The sequence below is a fragment of the Salvelinus sp. IW2-2015 genome, linkage group LG8, assembly GCF_002910315.2.
Source record: "Salvelinus sp. IW2-2015 linkage group LG8, ASM291031v2, whole genome shotgun sequence".
Taxonomy (NCBI): Eukaryota; Metazoa; Chordata; class Actinopteri; order Salmoniformes; family Salmonidae; genus Salvelinus; species Salvelinus sp. IW2-2015.
This window is the reverse complement of record NC_036848.1, coordinates 48,783,250-48,796,392: the sequence shown is the minus strand read 5'-3', so window position 1 is coordinate 48,796,392 and position 13,143 is coordinate 48,783,250. Positions and strand designations below refer to the sequence as shown.

The 13,143-nt window shown below is 43.8% G+C and overlaps 1 protein-coding gene across 1 annotated transcript in view; it reads left to right on the top strand.

Annotated features, from left to right (window-relative positions):
• Positions 1-13,143, top strand: part of LOC111968067 (neurexin-1a-like) — a 594,370-nt gene that overhangs the window by 277,149 nt on the left and 304,078 nt on the right. Inside the window, 1 exon segment of the mRNA XM_070444976.1 lies at positions 1,637-1,756. Coding sequence (XP_070301077.1) covers positions 1,637-1,756 — 120 coding nt within the window.

The window sequence follows — 13,143 nt, the reverse complement described above, 5'->3', positions numbered from 1 at the left end:
GACAGACAGAGGTAAAGACATACAGACAGACAGGCCTATAGTATTGACAGACAGAGGTAAAGACAGACAGACATACAGACCTACAGTATTGACAGACAGAGGTAAAGACATACAGACAGACAGACCTACAGTATTGACAGACAGAGGTAAAGACAGACAGACAGACCTACAGTATTGACAGACAGAGGTAAAGACAGACAGACAGACCTACAGTATTGACAGACAGAGGCTAAGAACGGTGTCTGAGACATTGTTGTTCAATGCTAATAGCTGCTGATGATGATCTTTACCTTTTCTTTTGCATTACTGAAGACGACTGAAGTTTTTAGACCCTCCACAAGAGACCGATCCCAGATTGTCTCAGATCCTGTTTTACTTACCACTTTATCTACCCTATGTGTACTCTCTCGTGGACAGATCTACTTAACCATAACTGGTACAGTAGAATCTGTCGGGAAGGAATGGGATGTGTAGGCTAACAAGCAGCAGTATAAGGTTTTTTCATCACTGGTTATTTGGAGAAATCACAATGTCGCAGGTGTTAGCATCTTTCTCAATTTCGAAAGGGGAGGGAACATTCAGCCCGTAACTTGCAAAGGAGAGGGTGCAACTCCTCGTTCCGGTGCCGCTCCTTGTTTTAGCATCTATTAACATGCATGGATCCAGAACTTAATCAAGCAGCTGACCAATTACGTGAGACTTTAGTTGTGATTTTAGATTACCCTCTGTGTTAGACTTCTCTTGCCATGTATAGAAATGCACCAACGGAAACATACATCTAATCCCTCATGGAAACCTCTGAATGGTTCCTCTGTCTCTGTTTCTGATAGGATACACCGGCTACTTGCTTTTTCTACATTTGACCTGCGGTGCTCTTTCTTTTTGACTCAAGAAACAATCAAATGTGTTGCTATGGTTTCCCTTTCTTTCATAATAATGTTGGTTCTTTCCTAAAAACAGTGGTGAGGCTGTAAGAACATAATAACTATGTGGATAAATAAGCACGAATACCTTAAAACTCACTAAAACAACAGACAATCTCTGTAAATGCAACATAAATATTATTTAAACCTCTCTTAAAAAACTCACTGGTTGACTGTTCAATGAGTGTTTTCCGTGTCTCTGTATAAGTACATGTGTCTTCCTGTGTGTGTGTGTGTGTGTGTGTGTGTGTGTGTGTGTGTGTGTGTGGTGTGTGTGTGTGTGTGTGTGTGTGTGTGTGTGTGTGTGTGTGTGTGTGTGTGTGTGTGTGTGTGTGTGTGTGTGTGTGTGTGTGTGTGTGTGTGTGTGTGTGTGTTGTGTGTGTGTGTGTGTGTGTGTGTGTGTGTGTGTGTGTGTGTGTGTGGGATGTTTTTTCGGTGTAAAGTGGTTAGTGGTGTGAGGAGCGATGAGAGAGTGGAGAAGTATGTTTGTCTCAGTATGTCATTTGTCAGTATGTGAAATGTGTTTCATACTGTATGTGGGTAAATGGATTACAAGAATGAAGTTGGATTATGCTTTTAATCGTATCTCATCACATATATACACATACATTTGGTAAAATCTGATCACATATTTTAAGTAATCCCTCCCTCCCTCCCCTTCCTTACTTCCCTCTCCCCCCTCCCACTCCCCCTCCCTCCCTCCCTGTGCCCAGGCCCCAGTACAACGTGCCAGGAGGACTCGTGTGCAAACCAGGGTGTGTGTCTGCAGCAGTGGGAGGGGTTCAGCTGTGATTGTAGCATGACTTCTTTCGGAGGGCCACTCTGCAACGACGGTAAGACACACATCACATTCTTACCCCCTGTTTGTGTGTACTGTACACACAGCTGTACCGCCCTGTCTATGTGCTCACACACTCTTCGACACACACCCTTACCCCAATCTACTTAATAAATAATATAATCATATGTCCATTTAGCAGACACTTGTATCCAAAGTGACTGCACACCTATACACACCCTTCTAATGTATATCTAACTGTATTGCACACACATCTACCCCTATGTACAGTACCAGTCAAAAGTTTGGACATGCCTACTCATTCCAGGGTTTTTCTTTATATGTACTATTTTCTATATGAAATAACACATATGGAATCATGTAGTAACCAAAAAAGTGTTAAACAAATCAAAATATATTTTATATTTGAGATTATTCAAAGTAGCCACCCTTTGCCTTGATGACAGCTGTGCACACTCTTTGCATTCTCTCAACCAGCTTCATGAAGTAGTCACCTGGAATGCATTTCAATTAACAGGTGTGCCTTGTTAAAAGTTCATTTCTGGAATTTCTTTCATTCTTAATGCGTTTGAGCCAATCAGTTGTGTTGTGACAAGGTAGGGGTGGTATACAGAAGATAGACCTATTTGGTAAAAGACCAAGTCCATATTATGACAAGAACAACTAAAATAAGCAAAGAGAAACAACAGTCCATCATTACTTTAAGACATGAAGGTCAGTCAATCCGGAAAATGTGATGAACATTTTCAACGTTTCTTCAAGTGCCGTCGCAAAAATCATCAAGCGCTATGATGAAACTGGCTCTCATGAGGACCGCCACAGGAAAGGAAGACCCAGAGTTACCTCTGCTGCAGAGGTTAAGTTCATTAGAGTTACAAGCATCAGAATTGCAGCCCAAATAAATGCTTCACAAAGTTCAAGTAACAAACACATCTCAACATCAACTGTTCAGAGGAGACTGCATGAATCAGGCCTTCATGGTCGAATTGCTGCAAAGAAACAACTACTAAAGGACACTAATAAGAAGAAGAGACTTGGTTGGGCCAAGAAACACAAGCAATGGACATTAGAACGGTGGAAATCTGTGAAACACAGAGTAGGTGAACAGATGCTCTCCGCATGTGTGGTTCCCACAATGAAGTATGAAGGAAGAGGTGTGACGGTGTGGGTGCTTTGCTGGTGACACTGTCAGTGATTTATTTAGAATTCAAGGCTCACCTAACCAGCATGGCTACCACAGCATTCTGCGGTGATATGCCATCCCATCTTGCGCTTGGTGGGGCTATCATTTGTTTTTCAACAGGACAATGACCCAAAACACACCTCCAGGCTATGTAAGGGATATTTGACCAAGAAGGAGAGTGATGGACTGCTGCATCGGATGACCTGGCCTCCACAATCACTTGACCTCAAACCAATTGAGATGGTTTGGGATGACTTGGACCGCAGAGTGAAGAAAAAGCAGCCAACAAATGCTCAGCATATGTGGAAACTCCTTCAAGACTGTTGGGAAAGCATTCCAGGTGAAGCTGATTGAGAGAATGCCAAGACTGTACAACACTGTCATCAAGGCAAAGGGTGGCTACTTTGAAGAATCTCAAATATAAAATATATTTTGATTTGTTTCACACTTTTTTGGTTACTACATTCATAGTTTGATGTCTTCGTTATTCATTTACAATGTAGGAAATAGTAAAGATATAGAAAAACCCTTGAATGAGTAGGTGTGTCCTAAGTTTTGCCAGGTACTGTATGTATACACACACGTCCATGTATAATCATATGGTCATTTGGCAGACATGTTTAGTGTTACAGAACTGTCACTACTAACATTAAAACACACCCATCGGAACCAGATATTTGGAACACATGTTTGCTGCTTTCTATGTACTTCATTACATAATCGTGTCTGTCCCCATTGAGTCATTGATACAGACACTCAATGAACTACCTCAACTTATTCCTGTCCTTGGTGACATGTTGTACACATTTGTGCCTCCCTCCAAGAGAGGTGGATCTTAGCCATACAGGTGTAGGATCTTAATTTGAGCCAGTTTGCTACAGCAGGAAAATAATCATTCATCATCAGGAAATGTGCATTATTATGTGGATTATAATTAATGGAGATGTTTGTAGGGGTTGATACATTTTTTATAAGGGAAAATCAAGTCTGAAATTTCAAAGTTGAAAGCCTTTTTAAATGTTATAACACTACATATTTTAAATTAAGATCCTGCATATGTACTTACATGCATACTGTAATGTACACTGCAACCTATATAGGAATGTATTTTGTCCTTTGTGACATCTTTTGTTGTACACCCACGCAAAACACACTTCAAGTCTGCCTTCGCTAAAAGCTTGCTATAAATTCCACGTTGCATACATCAAGTTCCATACATTGAGTTCCAAACGTTGAATTACATATATATTGTATCTTGACTGAGTAGCCATTGTGCCAGAAGAGTTGACTAAAGGTAAGTGTTGTCATCGTCATGGTGGCAACAATGAACAAGTCCATTTGGAACATTGGAAACCATTTTCTTCTCCCGTACTGTCACCTCTGTTTTCATTAGAAGTTATTATTTTCCATGTGGACTCTGACACTATAAATGAGAACACTTCTGTCCTATACTTGTACATGCTGCGTTTGACAACTCATTGGCAATTATTATATTACTGTGGACTCTGGCAATACAAAAGGAAAATGCTATTATCCACTGTGTGCAGCACTTTACCTGACAGCAATAGAGGCCTGGAGGACACAGCAGGAATTGAACTGACAGCAATATAGGCCTGGACAAAGCAGGAATTTACCTGACAGCAATATAGGCCTGGAAGACACAGCAGGAATTTACCTGACAGCAATAGAGGCCTGGAGGACTCAGCGGGAATTTACCTGAAATCAATAGAGGCCTGGTGGCCTGGACGCAGCTCATTGCTGCTTTGGATTGTTTCACTCTTTCATTTCTCCCACCAGTAGATTTGATGTGGCATTACACAACATGTCAAAAGAACATAACATGTATTATGAGGTGAGAGCTATGAGGCGTGACTGAATGGACATTTGGGAAGGTGCTTACTCATAATAAAGACTGTTTCTGCATCTCAAATGGCACCCTATTTCCTAGTGCACTACTTTTCATCAGGGTTTCTCAAAACTAGTGCACTATATAGGGAATGGGGTGACATTTGGAATGCATCACTAGAGAATGAGGAGAAAGGGGGGATGCTGTCTTATTAATGATAAGCCCTAGAGAGAAGGGGACGGCAATACTGGGAGAATGTGGGAATGCTTGCAATAATTCTACCAAATAGCCTGCTGTCTTATGCAAAATATGCACGAGGGACAAGGGGAGAGTGTGCAGTGGTTATTATTTCCTCTGTGGTGGTTTACGCTGTAATGGGAGAATGGAGGAAACTGCTGAACAGCACTTTAGTAAAAGAGAGAGAGAGAGAGAAGAGACGAGAAGATCGAGACGAGAGGAGACGATGAGAACAGAGAGAAAAAGAGATGGAGGAGGAGGGAGAAGCAACACAAAAGTAAGTGAGGGAAGGAGTGGGGGGGGGCACTCTGTGGATGGAGCTAGGGCTGTACTGTAGACGACACAAAATGAGGGAGGAGCAGGGCAGCATAGATGGTAATATATTCCCTGCCATGCAGCTGCCAACCAGATAAGAAGCTTCTCTCTTTTGTTATCAGGGAAGAGACGTTAATAGATTTCAGCGCTGGCGCGCCCCTCTCCTTCGCTCCTCCACTCTCTCCACTGAACCACCATGATAACACACGAGAAGGATACTCATGTCAGAAGAGATGTGAAACATTTATTACCCAAGACAGTCATTCAAATTTACACAAAATGTACATCTCTCCTGTTCTCTCCTCTGGTTATCTTGCTCTCTCGATTTTCAGTCTTTTATAACACATTATCTCTCCTCTCCATCTCCCTCCCTATTTCTTTCTCCTTTCCTCTCCCTTTCTCTCCCCTCATTCATCTATTCCTCTTCATCCTAGCATGTGTGTGTGTGTGTGTGTGTGTGTGTGGTGTGTGTGTGTGGTGTGTGTGTGTGTGTGTGTGTGTGTGTGTGTGTGTGTGTGTGTGTGTGTGTGTGTGTGTGTGTGTGTGTGTGTGTGTGTGTGTGTGTGTGTCGCGTGTGCGTGCGAGTCTCAGCAGGTAGAGGCCTCTAGTTGGGGCAATATGCATGTCCTGTAGCCAGTGGGATGGCAGTTTATTCACAGGAGGCATTCCTGACAACACATCTGGTTATTTCTTTCCCACAGCAGTAAATGAGCTCATTCTCTGGGCCTGGCTGGCACGCACACACACACACACCATTGCCATGCACACAACAGAAAGCGACTTATCTGTGTATGTGTGTGTGTGTGTGCGAGCATGTGTCATTTCACAGAAGAGAGGATTTGAAGCATCTCAAGTAGTTCTGTTAGTCCATCTATGATGCTTAACAGATGATACAGACTATCAACAAAGTATCTGTTAATAAGCTACTGCTTGCTAAGGTTACGGTTTAGAGTTAGGGTTAGGTTTTAGAATCACCTTTTACCCTAAGGGTAAGGTTAGGGTTAAGGCTAGGGTTAGGGTAAGGGTTAGGAAAGGAAGACCCGGAAAATCGTTTAAAACTCCAGCTACCCAAGCCATAGACTGTTCTCTGCTTCTGCACGGCAAGCGTACTGGTGCATCAAGTCTGACACCAACAGGCTCCTGAAGCTTCTATCCCAAGCCATACGACTGCTGAATAGCTAACTAAACAGAAACAGAATGGCTACACGGACTATCTGAATTTACCTTGTATTAACTTTTTTTTGTTTTGCACTGTGTCTGTGCACACTCACAGGGCCTAACACTCACAGCTCACATACAGGCCTACACACTCACAGGGCCCTACACCCACTCACCAGGGCCTACACACTACAGGGCCCTATACACTCACAGGGCCCTACACACTCACAGGGCCCTACACACTCAAGCACACTGACACTCTAACACACACACACAGACTCACACACATAAACACTCACTCCATCATTTGCTCACAAACACATAATATGCACATACATTTATAGTGACTCCACAACACACACACACACACACACACACACACACACACCACACACACACACACACACACACACCACACCACACACACACACACACACACACACAACACACACACACACACCACACACACACACACACACACACACACACACACACCCACTCAATACAATCATCATTATACCTGCTGCTACTCTGTATCTATATCTGGCATGCCTAGTCACCTAACCCTATATTGTACATATCTACCTCTATCGCTCCAGTATCCCTGCACACTGTAAATATGGTACTGGAACTGACCCTGTATGTAGTATGGTTACTTACTTCCTCATGTGTTTTTGTTGTACCTTAAGTTATTTTGAGTTTTACATTCTTATTGATTACTGCATTATTGGGGTTAGAGCTTGGAAACATGCATTTCACTGTACTTGTCCACGTGCCATAAAAATACTTGAAACTTGAAGTTTAGAGTAAGGTTAGGTTAGGATTAGGGTTAGAGCTAGGATTTGGGGTAGCAGATAGTTAGTTGAAATGTTACTAATAGTCTGTAGATAGTCTGTAGAGGATGGACTAACCAAATAAATTGTTACCAGAGAGAGAAAGAATGAGAAATAAATATATAATTAGTGAATGAGTGAAAGCGAGAGAGAGGAATGAAAGAACAATAGAAGTATATCAGTGGGAAACAACATTTTTACAAGGTTCATTTGCATAAGCTGAGATGCAGAGCAGCCATTTACGATGAAGCCAAAAAGTATTTGAGGAGAAGGAGATATGCGTCACAAATGGCACCCTATTCTCTAGTGCACTGCTTTTGACCAGGATCCACAGGGTATCCCAACAGGCACTGGTCAAAAGTAATGCTCTATAAAGGGAATAGAGTGCCATTTGGGACTCATCCGAGGAGTGCGGCACTAGCGCCATTTCTGAGATCTCTCTGGTGGGTCGTCATGGGCACCCTGCCGCACCCTGCCTCGTCGAGACGGCGAGAAACTCCATTTCACAGTCCCTGGTCCCCATCCAATCACGATCCTGAGTTGTACGGCATGATGATGCTACATACACACACACACACACACACACACACACACACACACACACACACACACACACACACACACACACACACACACACACACACACACACACACACACACACACACACACACACACACACACACACACACACACACACACACACACACACACACACACACACACACACACACACACACACACATTTATATATATGAGTACATGCACACACACACACACATATTTGTGGAGCAGCTGTCAATCATAAAGCATGAGATGCGGGAGATATAATGTCATATCTGGTGGTGATAGCAACATCTCATCATTTCACTATCAGACATGGGAATTCAGCCTCATGAGTATCCTAAATGACACCCTATACATTATATATTGCACTGCTTTTGACCAGAGCACGTAGTCCACTACATACGGAAAAGGGTGCCAATTGGGACGCAAACAATGATCATCGCTTCACTTTAAGCAGTGCAGTAATGTGAATCGATAGGAAGACACAGGGGGCCAATGCCATGGAGACGACTCATGGGGTAGGTTCTCATTTGGGGGTCTGGCCCAGTCATTGGGGGTAAAGATAGAGCCTATCTCTAACACTCTCCATTAGCTCCTCATTACATTTACATTTTAGGCATTTAGCAAATGCTCTTATCCAGTGTCTTACAGAAGCAATTAGGGTTAAGAGTCTTGCTCAAGGGCACATGGACAGATTTTTCCCCTAGTTGGCTCGGGGATTCGAACCAGTGACATTCCAGTTACTGTCCCAACGTTCTAAACGCTAGGCTACCGCTCTTCTCTCTTCCAGATTGTACACGTTCAGTAATAGAAGGTAGAAGGAAGATGATTGGGTAATGTCGGAAGGAAAGCTACGTAAGTGTCTTGTGTTACCTTGCTTTAGTCTTTGTTCAATATGAAACAAAGTCAAATAAGTGTCATAACAGTCTTCGTTCAGTCTAACACATCGTTAGGTTATCATGCTGAGAGACACCTGCTGTGGACAGAAATTGTTCATTTCACAGTCTGGGTTTTCCAACGAGGGGCAACTAGGCTTTACCATAGAGAAGTAATTCAGTTGACTGGTTGGGAGGGCTGACTGGTTGGCTGGCACACTCGGAGCCTCACTCTGCACACACACACACACGCACCCACGCACGCACACACACACACACACGCACACACGCACACACACACACACACGCACAGACACACACGCACACACACACGCACACACGCACAGACACTCCAGAACCCATCATTTGAGTCACCCCAGCAGAGTGGAGATGTGGAGGTCAAGGCCACAGTAAAATGGCTTTCCATTCCTTCCACTGAGGTGGACAGCGACAAAGAGAGAGTAGACGTCCCCAATGGCACCATATTCCCTATGCAGTGCACTACTTTTGACCCAGTCCCATAGGGCTATGTTCTAAAGTAGTGCACTATGTAGGGAATAGGGTGCCATTTGGGATGAACTCAGAGCAGCAGGGAGCCAGCCTATTAAGACTAAGTGTCTCCTCTCTCTTCTTCTCTGTCTTTCACCATGGAAAGAAAGAACCGGAAAAGTACAGTGATGTGGTTACCCACAAACCTCTGTGGCAAAGTCCCATAGGGTTCTAGTCAAAAGTAGTGCACTTTGTAGGGAATAGGGTGCCATTTGGGATGCATTCCCTCTCCCCTTTCTCCTCTCCCTTGCCCACTCATCGGACAACCTGGCCAATGAAAAGCTCCTAATTGACACTTGTATTGTGAGGCCTGTTTCGGATGCTGTGCATCGCTGGTGGGAGATTGCATGTAATGACTTTAAGTCTCTCCAAAGGAAGTCCAATTTCCATGAAACCCTTTCCACTGTCACTGAGGAGAGAGTGGCTTTTCCTTTAGCTGTTCCTGTTCCCATCACACCTCACCATGTAATCCAGAGAAGCACGATCTAACCACCAGCCATGTTCTAACCTGGTCACTGAAAGAGGGGGGAAGCATTTTTTTTGTCTGTCTGTGCATGCGTGTATGGAGTGTGTGTCTGTATATGTCACTAAAGCTTCCATGTAGTCTAGTCCTTCTGAGGAAGTTAAGCGTTGTGGTGGTCGAGTGTCTGAACTTAACACATACAGACAAATCGGACGGTGTGTGTGTGTGTGTGTGTGTGTGTGTGTGTGTGTTGTGTGGTGTGTGTGTGTGTGTGTGTGTGTGTGGTGTGTGTGTGTGTTGGTGTGTGTGTGTTTTGTAGCTGTTTCAGTCTAACGTGGGTGTGAAGGGTAGAGGGTTGGGTAGTGGGTATGGCCAGACCATCCACGCGATCTCCGCCTCGCCTCGCTACCCCGAGGACAGAGTCCCCCAACCACGCAACACACACACACCGGCCGCCACACCGCCCAGTCAGCCTGAGAGCTAAGGCCATTAGTGCCATGTCAATATTATATCAACAGTGGTGATTGTGTTGCGTGGTTGGGGGACTCTGTCCTCGGCCTCCCCTGCTCTCTCCTCTCCACCACCCTCTGTCTATTTCTTATCCATGTCTAAGTCTCGTTCCTTCCTTTATTTTCTATCCTTTTGAGGATTGTCTTTCTGCATGGCCTGCTGTGTACGTGGCGCTATAAGCAGAGGTCTGATTGGATGGTGATTGTGTAATTGTTTAGGATGTACAGTACAAAGTGGTGCATTGTCTTCCTGTTAGGACTGTATAGAGAGGTTAAATGACAGAAAAACTTGATGTAGTCAGGGAAAAAGTGTCTTACATGCTTGTCAAATATACTGAACAAAAATATAAATGCAACATGTAAAGTGTTGGTCCCATGTTTCATGAGCTGAAATAAAAGATTGCAGAAAAATTCCATATGCACAAAAAACGTATTTCTCAAAAATGTTGAGTACAAATTTGTTTACGTCCTTGTTAGTGAACATTTTTCCTTTGCCAAGATAATCCATCCACCTGACAGGTGTGGCATATCAAAGAGCTGAATAAACAGCCTGATCATTACACATGTGCACCTTGTTTTGGGGGCAATAAAAGGCCACTCTAAAATGTGCAGTATTGTCACACAACACAATGCCACAGATGTCTCAAGTTTTGAGGGATTGTGCAATTGGCATGCTGACTGCAGAAATATCCACCAGAGCTGTTGCAAGAGAATTGAACGTAAATTCTCTAAAATAAGCCGCCTCCTACATCGTTTTAGAGAATTTGGCAGTACGTCCAACTGGCCTCACAACCCCAGACCAAGTGTAACAACGATAGCCCAGGACCTCCACATCTGGCTTCTTCACCTGCGAGATAGTCTGAGACCAGCCACCCAGACATCTGATGAAACTGAGGAGTATTTTTATCCGTAATATCCTGGCTCCCAAGTGGGTGGGCCTATGCCCTTCCAGGCCCAACCATGCCTGTGCCCCTGCCCAGTCATGTGAAATCCATAGATTAGGGCCTAATGAATTCATTTCAATTGACTGATTTCCTTTACTGTAACTCAGTAAAATCTTTAAATTGTTGCATGCTGTGTTTATTTGTTTGTTCAGTATATGAATGGGAGTACAGACAAATGCACACAGTGTGCCAGTTCCACTCGAGGACAGAAGCTGATCTAGCCAAGACTCTTGACTCCACTCAACCTTTATACACTTACTGTGCTGTAACAGACTCCAACATCTCTGATAAGTGAAGCATTCATGGCACATCTTCTAGTTCATGGAATTGTAGAGGACCGAAGCACAGACACACAGACACAGATACACACACTATTCTCTTGAGAGACATACAAGGATTTAGGCACTTTGTTAGGACTCAATCGATATGAGTGGACACCCAGTCGTGAGACCAAGGAGACACTGTGTGTGTGTGTGCGTGTGTGTGTGTGCGTGTGTGTGTGTGTGTGTGTGGTGTGTGTGTGTGTGTGTGTGTGTGTGTGTGTGTGTGTGTGTGTGTGTGTGTGTGTGTGTGTGCCTGTCAGGGAAATAACTTATCTCTGTTAGTAGTATTGACCTTTAAACACAACGCTGCAAAACAAATCTATTTGTGTAAGAAATATCGGGGTCTTGGTCAGTGTGTGTCTGTTGAACGCTTGGACTAGCTTTGAGATGGCATTGTGCCTAAAATATATACACACACACACACACACACACACCACAACACACACACACCACACACAACACCACACACATAGTCATACAGACATAGAGTGCAGACAGAAACACACTGTCCATGACTCATCTTCATAGCTTCCTGTTGTACAGTCTTAGAAAAAAAGGGTGCCATCTAAAACCTAAAATGTCCCCATAGGAAAAGCCTTTTGAAGAACCCTTTATGGTTCCATGTTGAAACTTTAGACACAGAGGGTTCTACATGGAAACCAAAAGGGTTCTTACCTGCAACCAAAAAGGTTATCCTATGAGGACAGCCCGCACATCTTAAGCGTGTCTCTGCTACACTAAGCAGCACTGCGTGACTGAATGAGGTGAGTGACTGGAAAGAGTGGCGTGACTGAATGAGTGGATCCTGAATTTAATGAGTGACTGAATGAGTGAGGTGACTGATGAGTGAAGTCCGTGAATGAGTGTCTGAATGAGTCGGTGACTGAATGAAGTGACTGAATGAGTGACTGACTGAATGGAGTAACTGAATGTGTGAGTGACTGAATGAGTGAGTGACTGAATGAGTTAATGAATGAGTGATGACCTCTGTAACTGTCCCACTATAACTATAGAATAATAATCATTACTAAATCATATGGTGGGTTCGTTATATTTGTGCTTATACATGTACAATTATGTATTGGGATCAAGGCAGACTGGTAGGTCTTTCTCTCTTCCGTCTCTCTCTCTCTGCTCTCTCTTTCTATCGCTCTCTCTCTCTCTATTCCTCTCTCTCCTCTCTCTCTTGTCCTCCTGCTTCCTCTCTCTCTCTCTCTCTTTCTCTCTCTCTCTCTGCGTCTCTCTCTCTCTCTCTCTCTCTCTCTCTCTCTTCCTCTCTCTCTCTCTCTCTTCCACTCTCTCTTCCTCTTCCTCTCTCTCTATTCCTCTCTCTTCCTCCTCCTCTCTCTCTCTCCTCCTCTCTCTCTCTCATGCTTTCTTCTCTCTTCTCTCTCTCTCTTTTCCTCTCTCTCTTCCTCTCTCTCTCTCTCTCTCTCTCTCTTCCTCATCTCTCTTTCATCCTTCCTCTCTCTTCTCTTGTTCCTCTCTCTCTTCCTCTTTCTTCTATCTCCTTCCTCTTCTCTCTTCCACTCTCTCTTCTCTTTCTCTCTCCTCTCTCTTCCTCTCGTCCCGTCGTGTTTAACCTCATATATATCTTCACCATCGCTCATGCCTCACCACG